This window comes from Chionomys nivalis, chromosome 1 (assembly GCF_950005125.1).
Source record: "Chionomys nivalis chromosome 1, mChiNiv1.1, whole genome shotgun sequence".
Lineage (NCBI taxonomy): Eukaryota > Metazoa > Chordata > Mammalia > Rodentia > Cricetidae > Chionomys > Chionomys nivalis.
The window spans coordinates 163,447,826-163,464,764 of NC_080086.1; the positions used below are offsets into that span (position 1 = coordinate 163,447,826).

General features: G+C 38.2%; 1 protein-coding gene across 4 annotated transcripts in view; it reads left to right on the forward strand.

Annotated features, from left to right (window-relative positions):
* The window catches only part of Braf (B-Raf proto-oncogene, serine/threonine kinase), a 132,238-nt gene extending 115,902 nt beyond the window's left edge, over positions 1-16,336 (forward strand). For all 4 annotated transcript variants that reach the window (XM_057763362.1, XM_057763336.1, XM_057763352.1 and 1 more), the window contains 4 exons: positions 3,625-3,756; positions 11,101-11,235; positions 12,697-12,850; positions 16,069-16,336. In XM_057763362.1, the coding sequence (XP_057619345.1) occupies positions 3,625-3,756; positions 11,101-11,235; positions 12,697-12,850; positions 16,069-16,091 (444 nt within the window). In that variant the 3' untranslated portion in view covers positions 16,092-16,336. The remainder of the gene's footprint in view (positions 1-3,624; positions 3,757-11,100; positions 11,236-12,696; positions 12,851-16,068) is intronic.
* The last annotated feature ends 603 nt before the right edge of the window (positions 16,337-16,939 follow it).

The window sequence follows — 16,939 nt, forward strand, 5'->3', positions numbered from 1 at the left end:
TCACATTAGAAAGAACTTTATAATTATGGGGCAGTTGGAAGAGGAAAGACAAAAGAAAAAGACCGGGGATATTTTTAGTTAGCTTTGTCCTGTCTGCACAGGTCTGTTTCTTCTTGTTTCTGTAGAAAAGAGATTCTAAACGTTGAGAACACAGTTACTACAGCAGGCTATCAGGCTGTTGAAGAGTCCTTTCAAGGAATACTGCTGTGAACCCGCAGTGATTCCTCATGACCTGTCAGAAGGTCCATAAGGCCTTTTCCTACCTAGTTTTTCTCCTGCCCTTCAGTCAGAATGACATGCTGCAGCTGATGGAATGGAGATGCACATACAAGGTTCCAACCAGCTGCTGTTAAGCCAAACCCTAGGCTTGTAGCTCTACTGTCACTAAATTTTGGTTTTTTTTTTTTTTTTTTTTTTTTTGGTTTTTCGAGACAGGGTTTCTCTGTGGTTTTGGAGCCTGTCCTGGAACTAGCTCTGTAGACAGGCTGGTCTCGAACTCACAGAGATCCGCCTGCCTCTGCCTCCCAAGTACTGGGATTAAAGGCGTGCGCCACCACCGCCCGGCTAAATTTTGTTTTTTAAAACATAGTTAGTTTTCATTAAAAGTAGGTATTCTCTGCTAATATCTAGCCATTTATTTGTGGTTAAATATTTAATATTTAAATGAAATAATGTAATAGTTGAGTTTTAATATCTTAAGTATTCATAAAGGTAGTCTGTAGGATCTTTGATAATATTTGAATAAAAACAATCCTGAGTCCAAAGAATTTTGAAATATCAACTCTAAGTGGGATACAGATGTTTTAGATGTCTTTGTAGTTTTAGTTCTTAATTGATTCATCTAAATTAATCTGCCCCAATACTTTTGGGTCATCTTATTAGAAACAGAAAAATCAGAGGACTTTCAAAGCCATAATTTCCTAATTTCCCAGAACAGTATGTAGCAGTCTCCAAGAAGCAGATTCTCCTAAGTAGTGGTCTAAGTTTGCCAAGGTAAGCCTAGGGTTAGGTTGAGTATGCTTTCTTGGATCAGTAATACAGATCGCGGAAGTAGCAAAGTGGAAGAGGCATGAGAGCTGTGCTCTGGCCATTAACTTTGAAGTTTCCTAACCTCCCATGTGTCTCTTCAATCTGAACTGTTAGGTCTGACTAGTCCATGGCAAGACCCTTTCTTAGATTCCATATTACAGTTAGCTAGGTTTCTTTTTGAAATTCTTTGATACATGTTTAACTGTTTTATTAGAAGAGACTGTGTGATGGTTGTGCTCTGTCCTTCAGGCACCTTTAAGGCACATACTTGTAACAATGGTAGCAGTGTGCCCCAAGGAGATGGGGGAGGGCATTTTTGCTTCTGAAACTATAGAAGCAGAAGTTTAAAGCAGATCACTCATATGCTTCAGCAGGGTATTTATTTCAACAGTAGTATAGGAGTTGGTCTAGGTTTGGTCTCTAGGTTTGCTCTTTTTAAAAGCCTTAGTTTATATAGTTAGTAGAATATTATACAAGATGTTTATATTTAATACTGATTACTTTTTTTGTTTATACCCTGAATCAATGAGTTCATCTTTTATTCTACCATGCTAAATTTTAAGAGAACAAGAATAGCCAAAAATGCACTTCATTGTTAAGTTAACCTTTCCGATTGGTGCCTGCCTTCAGGAAAAAATATGGGGAGCTGGAGAGATTGTTCAATCATTATGAGCTCTGGCTGTTCTTTCAGAGAACTTAGATTTAATTCCCAGAGCCCACTTGGCAACTCTCAACTGTCTGTAAGCTCTAGTTCCAGGGCATCTGATGCCTTCTTCTGACCTCCACAGTGCGCAAACATATATGCAGGCAAAACACCCATATACCAAAACACTAAAATAAATAGGCTGGGTGTAGTGGCATATACCTTTAATCCCAAAGGCAGAGGCAAGTAAATCTCTGTGAGTTCCAGGATAGCTAGAGCTACATAGTGAAACCCCATCTCAGATAGATAGATAAAAAGATAGATAGACAGACAGACAGACAGACAGATAATTTGGGGGTATGGAATATCCACAGCCTGAAATAATAGTTTGGTTATAAACCTTGTTATATGATCTTGAATTAATTACAGTAGTCTTTTCTACTTTTATTTATATCTTAGAAGAAAGAGAAATTTATAGGAAAATGTTTATAAATTAAAAAATTGAAGATATGTCACACATTTCTTCTAAACAGATGGCATGCAGCTTGTCATCAAGCCATCTACTGGCAGTGAAAGCACACTAAATTTTAAAAGACGGTTCTCCAACTGATCTAAACTCCATCCATTTCCCCCCTCAAAAAAATGATTTATTCATCACACTTATGTGTAACGGTTTGTTTTATACCATATTACTAAGATAGCAACTGTCAACAAAATACATGACAAAAACAAACAGAGAAAACATTCTCTTCTACTGTTGTCCTTTGACTCTTTGGGTCTCCCCATAAAACACTGATGACAGTGTTTCTTAACATTGGGTGGACAGCATACTCGGGTGGAAATTTGAAGCATAGTAAAGCATGGGTCCCACTTGTAGGCTCTGATGTTCTCTGTTACTCAAGTGTGCTCAGCACCGAGCCGGCTCCACAGGCAATTCTCACCTGCTGCTGTAGTTGAGTACTGCAGTTCCTCAGGAGACACTGCCACCGCCAGGAACTTTGTACTCCAGCTGTTTTTGCAGTTTCTTGTACCATTTGCCACTTCTTCAGTTCCTTTCTAACAAAACAGTATAAGAGATGCAAGGTGAAGGAAGAAACCTACTAATTCTTTACCTGTCATTAACTGTTTCTCATATAAATATAAAACTGAGTCGTACAGTAGAGTGACTAAATTGTGTTAAAATTTGGTAAATATGATTTGGTATTTGTTCTAGAAGCAACAACTAAAATTTCTTTATACAGTTTTCTAATAAGTCAACCTGTTGTGTGTTACTGTTGTTAGTAAAGTTTTTTCAGGGGTGGCTTTTGTTTGTTTAGTTTTTGTTTTTTGAGGTTTTTGGTTTTGTTTTGTTTTGTTTTTCTTAGGACAGGGCTTCTCTATGTAATAGCCCTGACTGTCCTGGAACTCACTCTGTAGACCAGACTGACCTCCAGCTCACAGTGATGTGCCTGCCTTTGCCTCCCAAGTGCTGGGATTAAAGGAGTGATCCACCACTGCCCAGCCAGTAAAGCATTTTTTTATTCCACACATTTATGATGTAACTTGGAAGGACATTATTTACTTGTGCCTACTCCCAAGTTTTTTTATAAGTACAAATCTAGTATTTCTTTGCTATTCATGAACAGGAAGTAGAGACTAACTGACAGGATAGTCATGAGACGTGCTTAGATGGCAATGACGGTTTGTTCAGAAAGAGAATTGCTGGTAAAATTATAAAATCTCAGTAATGTATCATGGAAATTCAGCTCAAACCACCTTTCAAAACATATAAAGTGGGGTTTTTTCCCCCTTTTTTTAGTTGATTTTATTCCTTTGACCATTAATAGGAGAATGCATAGTTGATGATTTCTTTAAATAAGGTGTTGCTCTCTGGGAATTATCATAGTTTGTATTTCAGTCTTTATTCAGCTGAACTTAAGGATAAACTAGAACTTTTCTTCCTTATCTAACAGGCACCAGAAGTAATCAGAATGCAAGATAAAAACCCATATAGCTTTCAGTCAGATGTGTATGCATTTGGAATTGTTCTGTATGAACTAATGACTGGCCAGCTACCTTATTCGAACATCAACAACAGGGATCAGGTAAATATTTATCATCTCTGGGGGTTATTTTAGTGTTTCTATTAAGGCTTCAGTTCTTTATAGGAAGGAAATCTGGAGAGGGACGTAAACATGAATGATAGAGCTCTTGATCTCTGTAATCAGCTGTAGGAAATGTTTATGTGCTTTTCACAGTTGTAAGGCTTTACTTGAAATGTTGGCCATAAATGTAACAATGGAGTGAAATCCCCAATTTTGCAACTAGAAATTAGAAGTATAACAATAGAGGTGATACCTGTTTCTTGGTAATAGCAGAGCTAAAAGAATGAACTGTGGAGCCTGTTGTGAGATATGCATTTTTAACCTCAGGTGGCAGAGGTGGACAGATCTCTCTGCAAGGCCAGGCTGGTCTAGAGTTCCAGACCAGCCTGGCCTTTTTTTTTTTTTTTTTTTTTTTTTTCTTAAAAAAGAAAGAAAGAAAAGAAAGAGAAAGGAAAGAAAGGACTGTAAAGATGGCTCAGTGATTGAGAACACAGTTTCTCTTCCAGAGGACCTGGGTTCAATTCCCAGCACCCTATGGTAGCTCACAACTGTCTGTAACTCCAGTTCCCTGAGATTTGACACCTTCACAGCCATGTATATAAAGTAAAGTTAAAAGAAATTTAAGAAGAAATAAAGAATGAACTTGCTATAATCACAGGTATACTTTTATCCTTTGATTGTATCACAGGTTGTGATGTCAGCAAGGGCTCAGCTATGAACCTATTTATGCCCAATTCTTCCATAATTATTAAAATGTTGTTTAAAACACAAAAAAAAAAGCACAAGGAACTTGGGAAATGACTCATTGGAAGTTTTGCCGTATAAGCAGAAGGGACTAGGTTCAAATGTCCAGACACGTAAAAAATTAGCTGTGGCCATTCCTATCACTTCAGCACTGGAGAGAGGAGACAAGTGGAACCCGAAAGCCTGATTTCGAGCCTGTAGTTGAAACATTAGTTCCATGTTCACTCTGTCTCAAAAAAAGAAAGAAAGAAAAATGTGGAGGAATGATTGAGGAAGATATCCTGATGCCCACTTTGGCTTCAGCATTTATTCAGGCTAATATATCCTCGTGCATACACATGTGTATGCAAAGACACATATACCCCCGCAACAAAAGCGGGAGGTATGAAATGGCTGTTATTTCAGGTTGTGTCGTTTCTAACAGAAAGATAAATTTTTACTTCTTCTTCTTCTCCTAAGTCTCATTCTCTGTTCCTTCTTTCCAAGAGATGCCAACCAATATCACTTTACAAAGCTTTGCTCCTCTGTGTTTTCACATAAATTCCCTTAGGCTTCTCTTTCTTATTTCTGTCCCTTCTCCCACTCTCTTCACTTTTTAGCAGAATAGTATTCTATAATCCTGACAGGACTTGAAATCTTAATCTTCTTGCCTCCATTTCTAAAATATTGGGAGTTACAGTTTGTGCCATTGATTCCAGTTTACCATCTCCAAAAAGTGAACGAATTGTCTTTACTAAAATTAAAGTATCTCAACATTTTAAAAAGTATATGTGAATGTATATGTGAAGAAGAGTAATGGCAGTTGAATTGTTCATTAGAAGATAGTTACCCATATAAACAATGATTAAGAGTATGTATGCTGTATGCTGTGGTTTGCATCATACTCACATAAAAGACTGCTTTAAAATGGAGGTTCTAGGGACTGAAGAGATGATTCCGTAGTGTCCTACTGCTCTTGCAGAGTCTGAGTTCCGTTCTCAGCAGAAACATGGTGGCTCACAACCCACTCAAGGGGATATGACACCCTCTTCTGGCCTTCATGGGCAATTGTATACACACGCTCATACTCCCACACAGATACACGTCTGTACAGTGATTTAACATTAAAAAAAACTTTACATTTTAAGGCTGGGCAGTGGTGGCGCACGCCTTTAATCCCAGCACTCTGGAGGCAGACACAGGTGGATCTCTGTGAGTTCGAGGCCAGCCAGGACTACAAGAACTAGTTCCAGGACAGGCTCCAAAACCACAGAGAAACTCTGTCTTGAAAAAAAAAATCTTTACATTTTAATAGAGATTCTAGGGCAGATTGTGTTTCAGTGGGATACAGTCCAAGCACATGTACTTTTTTATGCTTCTGGAATAATTCTGATGCATACAAAAGATGATAATTACTACAAATTCTAAAAGTAAGTAAATGTGTCGGGAGTTAGGCTGGAGAGATAGCTCAGAGGTTAAGAGCATGGGCTCTTCTTCCAGGGGTCCTGAGTTCAATTCCCAGCAACTACCACAACCATCTAAAATGAGATCTGGTGCCCTCTTCTGGCGTACAGGCATACATGCAGACAGAACACTGTACACATAATAAATAAATCTTTAAAAAGAAAAGTAAGCAAATGTAGAGTACTTGTGTACATCATGATTCCCAATCAAATGATAGACTTTATGTGTGTATCCCTTCATTGAAGGGATTTTTTTAATTATTTTGTTATTGTGTGTACGTATGACATGTATATAGTGTACATATGGAGGACAGCTTTGTAGCATTGGTTCTTCCCTTCCCTTTAGAGAGGGTCTAGAGATCAAGTGCAGGTTACCAGGCTTGTGTGCCAAGAGCTTTCCTCACTACGCTGTGTCTCTGGCCCAGTATATCAGAGCTAACTTCTGGTCTTTTTGTTGATAATCTGACTTTTAAACTTCAACTGTGATATGGTGTGAAAGAAATATGTTCTCATGGTAAAAGGATATTTATCTTTTTAAGAACTATCTATTGGTTTTCAAAAAAACTGTACTGCTTTGCATTCCTGGACCCCACAGGAGGTTCTAGGTTGTCCCATCAGCCACCACTTACTATTTTTCTTTGTAGATAAATCAGTAGTGTGGCTTTAGTTTTTCACTTCCATAGAGACTAATAAAATTGAATGACCTTTTATGTTTCGTCGTTACATACATATACATTTTATTGTATTTTTATATAAAGATACATCTGCTCAGATATTTGTTGATTTTAAAAATTGTTTTTCAAATGCAAGTATGTTCTAAGTTATCCTGCACTTTATGTAATGATTTTTTAAGGGCTCACAGGTTCAGAGATTTCAGTCTGCTCTTTATGTCTTAATTGGTTCTTGGCCTATAGTAAAATGGAACATTATGACATCAAGAGCATGTTGAGGAAGAAGTTGTCACCTCAGCAGACAAGAATACTGAACCTCTGTATGACATTTACCCAACAAGGATTTTGGTTGAAATATATGTAGGTAGGTAGGCAGGCAGGCAGGTTGGTAGGTTTTTTTTTTTTTTAATGTGTTATAAAGTAAAGGCAAGGAATGTCAATTTCAGTATAACTTGACTAAAATTTAAAGATACTCATCTGGGTAGAGATGGTGCATGCCTTTAATCCCAACACTCAGGAGGCAGAGGCAGGCGGATCTCTGATTAGGAGGATAGCCAGGACTACACAGAGAAGCTCTGTCTCAAAAAACAAACAAACAAAATTTTAAATACACTTGAAATGTATCCAGTAAAATCTAAAAACTTGCCCTGTTTAATGCTCTACATTGGCATGGTTCCTCTTTTTCTCTTCAAGCTATGTGTAGTATTCTCTTATCCCTCCCTCATGGGATTCTGTCCTGATTTAGCATACTGTTATGCTTTTAAGACTTTTTTATTGTGCATTATATCTGCAAGACGTAATATGAATGTAAGTTTAAATTTGGAATTCTAAAAATTTTTTCTTATGACTTTAAGCACTCAGGTGGGTTATTTTTAAATGCTGAGTTCTGCCATTGTTATCATTTTAATGTATAACAGATAAATTTATCGTATAAAAGGTAAAAATTTTTATTAAAAGTATATAGTTTTGGCTTTTTATTTGTTTCATTTTAGAAATAGGGTCTGGCTGTGTAGCCTAGCCTGATCTTGCACTCTTGACCCTCTTGCCTCTGCTGTCCAGTACTGGGATTGCAAGCATGCCTCACCTGCTTAACAGAAATGCCTATTGTGGGGGTGGGGTTGGGGCCAAAGGCAATCTTGGGTATCATTCTTCAGATTCTGTTCACTGTGTGTGTTGAGACAGGATCTCTTCCAGTAAATTAAGCTAGACTAACTGGCCAGTGAGTCCCATGGATCCACCTGTCTCTACATCACAGGAATTAAAAGTGCATGCCACCATGTTCAGCCTTTTTGTGTGGCTACTGAAGCATTTTACCAACTGAGCTGCCTCCCCATCTTCAGAAATATGTGTCTTAATACCATGGGATGGGGGCTGGAGAGATGGCTCAGCGGTTAAGAGCATTGCTTGCTCTTCCAAAGGTCCTGAGTTCAATTCCCAGCAACCACATGGTGGCTCACAACCATCTGTAAAGAGGTCTGGCGCCCTCTTCTGGCCTGCAGGCATACATGCAGACAGAATATTGTATACATAATAAATAAATAAATATAAAAAAAAAAAAACCATGGGATTTTTCATTTTTCTCTTCAATTTATGTGTACATGGATGAATATAACTTTTTTGATAGAATGAGTTAGGGCTTAGTATTAATCTTTTCCTTGTTTTCTCTTCAAAGATGTGAGTACTGAGTATTACTCAGATAAGAAGTAGATGGGGCATATAGATGTTTTGTCACAGCCGTATGCGGAGTTTAGTGGTCCCCAAGACAAAAAGGGACTGAACTCAAAGTTCACTGGGGGCTCTTATACTCACAGTTCTGATTTGGCACAATGAAAAGAAGATAGATTAAAATCAACCAAAGGACAAACTACGTGGAGCAGAGTCCAAGGAAGTTTCCCATGTGGAGCTTCCTGTTGTCTTCCCTTAGTGGAGCTGTGCACGTACTAAATTCTCCCAGCAGGAATATGTGACAATAACATGGAGTATTGCCAACCAGGAAAGGTCTCTGTACCTTTTCATTAAGGATTAGTCTCATAGATATGGTTGGCTTTTTAAGGCTGACCTTAGTCTCTAGCTCCTAAAGAAGTCAGATTAATGCTACATAACCCCAAACTCCTCTATATACTATATTGATGATATCCCAGGGGTCATCCCAGATACCACACAGAACATCCTGAGTGAAGGCTTAGTGGTGGTCTCCTAGGAACCAAAGAAAAAGTTCCAGTTCTCTCTCTGGGCAGGAATATTCCTTTACAGCATACTATGTCACTCTGTTACTTGAACTCATTCCTATGGTATACCAAAAATTACATTGTAATTTGTCATTAAAATGTATTTTAATGACCATCTGAAAATTTAGTTAACTTTCTTGAAAACAAAGAATTGAAAACCAAAAAACTTTGAAAGGAATTTCTTATAGTTCATTGGAGCCTAGTTAGATGATTGCATTTGGGAATGTCTTTTTGATGTCCCATAATTTTTATATCATGGAATGATATTTACTAGAATCCATATTGATAAAATGTAAAGACCTTCTATAAAATAGAGATTACATGCAACAGGAAAAATTCTTTACACATACACCTAAGTGTTTCTCTGGTAAATCAGTTTTAAAATTTATTTTATTACTGTGTACCCACACATATGCAAGTTCCTATAGAAGCCAGAAGGAGGGCATTGAGTTCCCTGGAGCCAGAGTCACCGGTATTTGTGTGCTCACAGGATGTGGGTGCTCGGGTCTGAACTTAGGTCCTCTGCAAGAGCAGCAAGTATTCTTAACCACTGAGTCATTTCTCCAGCCCCTAGATTTAAAAAAAATAAACTAAAATAAAAGTACATTTGTGATAGACACAGCCCCTGTTTACCAAGGACCACAGGTCTCATTATAGAATGTAGATAAGACATATTCACAACATTTAATAGTCAGATAAAGTACTAAATGAATGTCAAAATCTAGGGGGGAAAAGATATGAGAAGCACAGTTAGAGTTCAGTTACGTAGGCCTTGATTTATTCAGACTTCAGGTAGCAGAAGAGAGCAGGAAAGCATTACAGGAGAAAAGGCACTGAGACCATGAAAATGTGAACAGCAGATTTGTATTTGGATGATCTTCTCCCAGTTCTTTGCTGTCACCGTCTTAGCTGTATTATCTTGGCAAGTCCCTTGATTTGTTTTTTAAGCACTGTATTCTAATCTAGAACATGGGATCAATTCCTACACCTTGTGGAATTCTTTCAGTACAAAAATAGGTAAGAGTCCAAGAGTCTGAAGTTTCTCAGCCTTTCAGACTTTTCATACCTTTCCTCCCTTTCCAAGAATAGCTGAGTAAGCATATTGAACTGCTGTCCTGTGTGGATAGTAGTCCAGACTCTTCTCCTCCACTCTGAAGGCCTCCTCTAGGTGCTTTACATGTTCTTGGTTATCCCCTATTACCTACCGCTAACTTATATCACAGGGGCTACACTAAATTAAAGCATTTTTTTTACTGCAGGTTGATAAATGGAAGTCAAAAAGGAAATAACAGATATGCCCATTTCTAAAATTCTTCAGCCCTGTTTAGAATGGAGTTACCCTACTTTCTTTTTTAAAAATATTTATTTATTATGTATTCAGTGTTCTGTCTGCATGTGTGCCTGAAGGCCAGAAGATAGCACCAGATCTCATTACAGACAGTTGTGAGCTACCATGTGGTTCCTGGGAATTGAACTCAGGACCTCTGGAAGAGCAGCCAATGCTCTTAACATTGGAGCCAGCTCTCCAGTCCCTACTTCCTTTCTAATCTGCCCCTCTCCAAATCCTCTCCCTTGGACCCCCTTTTCCCTAGAAATCAATAATCTTAATCTAGCTCTGCCTCAAAAGAGCCAAAAATTTAAAAGTTAAAAATATGAGAAAAACTCTTTACTCTCTAGTGAAGACAGGTCTTTTCACCTTGCAGTACAGAAGATTAGCTTCCACTGTCCTGACCTCCTCTCTTTGGAGGACGCTTTGCTTCTGATGGTGTAGCTAAATGGCCGAAGACTTCCCCCAACAGAAGCGCTTAACTGCAGCTGCCAAGTGACTGCTTTATAAAGTGCTTAACTGTTTTGTTTCCTGCTACATATGTGTAAAGGATTACCTACCATGGTGCCCAACAAGAACAGTAGTCATCAATCTTTTGTAAAGAAAAAAGAAGTGCTGTGCACCTGCATGTCTTTGAATCTTTACTGTGACAGTGGAAAAAACACTAAATAAGGAGAGACACAAGAACAGGAGGTAATAGAAGGGCTTTGCCACAGGCCTGGGTCATTAAAAAAGCTTGCATCTTGTTGGTATGGGTTCCCAACGGTCTGTGATGGGTTAAGAGGCCGGATACTAGCATTGTTTTTTTAGCTTATCAAAGTTTAATATACACATAGGAAGCTACAAGTGCCATAAGTATGCAGTTTGTTAAATTTTCATTGCTGATATATTTGTTTATTAATAAGAGTGAACAATTTGCCTATTCCCTTCAGATAATTTTTATGGTGGGACGAGGATATCTATCTCCAGATCTCAGTAAGGTACGGAGTAACTGTCCAAAAGCCATGAAGAGATTAATGGCAGAGTGCCTCAAAAAGAAAAGAGACGAGAGACCACTCTTTCCCCAAGTAAGAAAATTTTTATGATATCCCAGAGTACCAACTAACCTTCCTGAGTCGATGTTTGGCAAGATGCGGGAGAGTGAGGTAGATTATGAGTTGATACTCTGTGCACATCCAGGTGAGCTAACAGGGCAGTGACTTTATGACGGTTGAGCAGTTTGAGATCCCAACAAGTTCTTTAGCAGGACTTTGCATTTGTTCAGCAGTTCTCAGACTTTTAAGACTTACCTTATTTTGTGTGGGGGTGTTTTGCTTGCATGTGTGTGTGTGCACCACTTGTGTGCCTGCTGCCCACTGAGGCTTGAAGAAAGTCAGACCCCTGGAACTGGAGCTGCAGCAGCCGTGCGCTGTCGTGTGGTTCTGAGAACTGAGCCTCTCTCCAGCCCTAGTTCTCAAATGTTTTAATTTTGGAATCCTTTCACATATTTTAAAGTGGTTAAAGACCTTTAAAGAACTTTTGTTTATGAAAATAACAATTAGGAGTTTATAAACAATGAAAAACAGAGTGGTATTGGTTTCATTTTTTCCCCAACTGTTTTTGTACAATTAACACACTTGGAGTCTTTATTTTGTACTCATTTTGTGCTTCAGTATCTAATACTATGCTGCCTCTGACAATTTACTGATAAAAAAATTCTACTTATACATTTGGCTTTATGGTAAAATAGATAGATTCTAAGTTTTCTGTTCTTGGTAGATTTTTCTGATTTTTTTAAATTTTTTATTTATGTATTTATTATTTTGGGTTTATATTATATATTTAGATTTGCATAGTGTTTTATTACATAATATTATTTTACTATTTTTATATTATATTCTTATTATAATTATATACTCTAATGGGTTCTTACTTCATGATACTCCAGGGTATCATGACCTGGTACTCACTATGGAGCCTGGGATGGCCTGAAACTCACAGATATCCACCTGCCTCTGCCTCAAGGAGTGCTGGGATTAAAAGGTGTGCACCACCACACCTAATTTAGATCTTTTTTTTCTTTAAGGTGTGGGTGTGTGTGGGTGTGTGTGTGTGCGAGAGAGAGAGACAGACAGGCAGACAGACAGACACGTCTGTGCGAGTCCAAGGAGGACAGATGAAGGTATTGGATCCCCCAAGAGCCAAAGTTTAAGGTTTGTAATTAGTTTTAAATTTTTACTAAACATTTCAAGGATGGCAAATGATCTAAAATACAAGCAAACACTAACTGTGAGTGACTTTACTCATTCAGTTATATGTGTATAGAAAACCTGGGTTACTGTGCTAGCTTTTGACTTTTGTGATTATGGGAAAATCCCAGTTTCTCTTTGTTCACTGATTATACTGAAAACAAAAAAAGTCTCAGGAAAAATCTCATCCTAAGTATGATAAGCTCTTAAAGATTTATACTACTCAAATTTTTATTCTGCTTTTTCTTGTTTCTTGTCCTCTGTTTGTTCCCTCCCCTACCCCTTCCTTCTTTCTTACAGATTCTCGCCTCTATTGAGCTGCTGGCCCGCTCATTGCCAAAAATTCACCGCAGTGCATCAGAACCCTCCTTGAATCGGGCTGGTTTCCAAACGGAAGATTTTAGTCTGTATGCTTGTGCTTCTCCTAAAACACCCATCCAAGCAGGGGGATATGGTGCGTTTCCAGTTCACTGACACAAACTAAATGAGTGAGACATTAAATTAAGGTAGCAACAAAAACAAATAAATAATTTTCCTTATATTTAAATTAACTAGGCTACTCTGTTGTTTACAGGTGAGCCAAAGAATGTTTGTGTTTAAAAACTTAGGAATTGTTTTCCAAATCTTAAAATCATACTGAACATTGACTTTTCAACAACAATGGGTTAAAATATACAAATACTGCTAAACATTTTCAGTGCCTCAGTGCCTCTTCCAGAGGCTTTACTTCCTATTCTGAATTTGTTTTGTTAACTTGGTTATTCCTGTTATTAAATTCTAGGTTTCTCCCTCTGTTTGCTCATGCAGCTTTTGTTATTATCACTTGTCATAGAACATGTAGAGGAAGACTTCCCTCATGTTCACGGTGGGAAGTACACAGGAGGCTAGCCTCTTCCCTCATGTTCACGGTGGGAAGTACACAGGAGGCTAGCCTCTGCCAGCTGTGCAAAAGTGTGGGAGTTCTTTGTTTCCTTGAAGCAATAGATAATTTCTTTTAATAAATTTTAGATGTGAGTGACCAAAAATATCTCTCAGTGGCACATTTGACATAGGTAACATGACTTAACTTTGGATTTTTACTAGAGAATACAAATTAAGGTTCTTCTTAGATGGTATCTATATGTTAAAGATGTCTTACATGTGTAAAAGTCAAAGTTCTTTGCAAATGCCTTGCCCTTTATTCTCACTCCCTCCCCCAAAAGAAACTTCACAAAATTCTGAGACTCTTTAAGGTGCTTGTTTTTAGGTAATTGGTTGCCAAACAACCAAGAAATGGGTTTTTTAAGTTATTATATTAGGTTATGCTTACCTTTTGATATATGTTACAGCAGTCAGCAGTCATGTAGCATTGTGTCTCATAACTTCCTTCCTGCTGTCCTTTGTGCAACAAGATCCCACCTTTGATAAATGCCTGATATTCTCTTCTTGATTTCCAGTGTGATGTACTTCTAATGTTTACATTTTTATGTATAGAAAATGAGTATAATGTAACCATGGTGGAATAATAATTTTCCGGTGATTTGGATAGAGAATCTAAAAGCAAAAAAGTAGAAGAAGCATATGGTCTTCTAAAAATCCACCATCCTTCATAGTCCCCTACCGACCGAAGCCTGTTGATAATTCAGTTACTCAGTTTATACTTGTGGTAACGCTTAAATACAACCCAAAGCAAAAACAATTATTCAACAGACAGATCATATTTTCATTTATGTTATCCTCCTTTGAAAACAGTGAAATAGCTAATTGGGAAAGCTTTAATAATTGGGTTTGTAAGTGCCACAGATAAACTTCTGAAATGCTTTCCTTACTTACATTATTATATTTCATATAAGGAAACTGCCTATTATTATGACTCATCTTTTGTCCTTCCTTTGGATAAGTTGAGAATGCCATCGTAATTTTATATACCGATCATGATTCTAAATATAAAAGAGAACATTTCTCATATTAAAAAAAGAAAAAGCCAGTGCATGGAATCAGGAGGATCACAACTTCAAGGCAGGCCTGGGCTCCATAAAAAGGCCTGTGTCAGAAAACCTAGGACTGGGGATATAGCTCAGTGGTAATGACTTTGTACAATGTGAAAGTGCTTGTACAGTGTTTAATCACCAGCATGGGCAAAGAAAATGAGAAAAAAAGAGATCAAACAATGGAATATATTAGAAACCATCGAAATCATGATTTCTAAATCATGACATAAAGATAAATTCAATTGCTTAGTTTTTATACATTTTTAACCAAGTCAACCAGAGCTATGGATTAAACATACAAAAATCTATTAAGTGTGAGTGCACCCACTTTGAATGCCAAATCTCTATTAATCTTACGGAGGTAGTATTTGGGGTTTGGGTATGTACAATACAGATTAAGTTGGTTTTGATTGTTGTATATAGCTAAAAAAAGTTTTTACAAAATTCAGATGGTCCATAGAATACTCAAACATTTTGAGCATATGAAACAGTATATCGAAGGATTTTTTTTTTTTAATGGATCTCTTTCTATACTCTGCCAGCATTCCTCAGCACTGCTATGCCCAGGACTCTACATCTTCATCTGACCCGCTCACACTCCATCCTTTCCTCCCTTCCTGTTTTCCTCTTCTTTTCTCCTTTCTTTAGTAGCAGCACTGGCATTCCTAAGCTCTCTCAAGCTGCTCAGAAACTCATATGCTACCCATAGACACCCAGTCATTCCCACATAGGGTACATAAGAATTGATTCCCCTTCCACATTTGGCTGCAGAGTGACCAAAAGGGAAGAATATCAAATATGATAGGTAAGATGTGTAGGTAACATCTACAGGAATAGGAAGCACTAGAATTAACAGTTTCCCTTTGTGTGTTTTGTTTTGTTTTTGTTAGTGGTGCTATATATTCTGTTCTAGGCCTTTTTTAATTTTTATTTTTAAGTTGTGTGATTTTGGGCAAGTTTCCTGACCACTCTGAACCCCAACTTGTCCATCTGTTAAACAGATTCCTTGTACAGCCCAGGCTGACCTGGAAGTCTGAATTTTCTTAATACTACCTGCCAAGTGCTGGGATTACAAGCATGATCCACTAGGTGTAGCTTCCTTCTTTGGCCTTTTGGCTCAACAGTGCCTTGGTTAGTTACTCATTAAAAAGAATATTTGATGGAAAGAATGTCTATAGTCCAGTTAGTTGTATTTAAAGTAGGAAATCAAACCTTAATTATTAAAACTTGTTTAGAGAGCTGAGAAAAATGGTGGTCCTGTAATCCCAGCATGAGGAAGAGGATGGCAAGATCAAGACCACCTTGCTAATCTTCTAAACATGTAAAGCATAAGGTTTAGTCTGCCAATCACTAGCAATAATTATTTAGAGCCAGGCAAGGAAGTACATACCTGCAATCCCAGTACTGAGGAGGCGAGGCAGGAAGATCCTGTCTGCCTGTGCTATGAGTTTGAGGTTTGTCCTGCAGCATGACACCCAGCTGTGGAACTCCCTGCAGCTTGTTTTTGTCTTGATACAGTTGGGCTCTTCTTCACATGCCATGCACATGCACTTGTATTCTTTCTGGATTCCAGTGACTTGGGGTTTAAACTAGTGACTGTGCTACAAGGTTTGTAATATCAGTAAAATTGAATTGAGGCTTTTCTGTCTTGAAGTTCTTTTGAGATAACTTTTTAAAATCAGCTCTTGTCCTCCCTCTACAGGAGAATTTGCAGCCTTCAAGTAGCCACTCCATCATGGCAGCATCTGCTCTTTATTTCTTAAGTCTTGTGTTCACACAATTTGTTAACATCAAAACACAGTTCTGTTCCTCAAACCTTTTTTTTTTTAAAGATACAAAATTTTCAATGCATAAGCTCGTGTGGAACAGAATGGAATTTCCTATTCAACAAAAGAGGGAAGAATGTTTTAGGAACCAGAATTCTCTGCTGCCTGTGTTTCTTCTTCAACACAAAGATCACGTGCATACAAGTCTGCCCATTCCCAGGAAGAAAGAGGAGAGACCCTGAATTCTGCCCTTTTGGTGGTCAGGCATGATGGAAAGAATTTGCTGCTGCAGCTTGGGAAATTTGCTATGGAAAGTCTGCCAGTCAACTTTGCCCTTCTAACCACCAGATCAGTTTGTGCCTGGTCATCTGATGGGGCAGTTTCCAACACCAAGCATCATTCTTGCCTATTCTGGGATTATGTTGTGGAGCGCTTTCCCTATCCACCACCATTAATTTCTGAGGGATGGAGTAAATGCAGCATACCCTTTGTGTAGCACCTGGTCAGTCTTCAACAGAGGTTACCACGGTGAAGCTCTTTAAATTTAGTGGAGGGTGAGAGGTGAGGAAGGACTACTCTGGGGACCGAGAAAAGGGGATGCTGCATCTTCCTCACCTCCTGCTCTCTCACCTTGGGTTGCCTTGCTCCCTGGGCTTTGCCTAACCACTCGGGCTGGACAGTGCTGGCACACATTGCCTTCTTTTCTCATTGGGTCCAGCAATGGAGGTGAGGGTTGGGGGATTGTTTCCTCCACAATGTAGCAAATTCTCAGGAAAATACAGTCCATATCTTCCTCTCAGTTCTTCC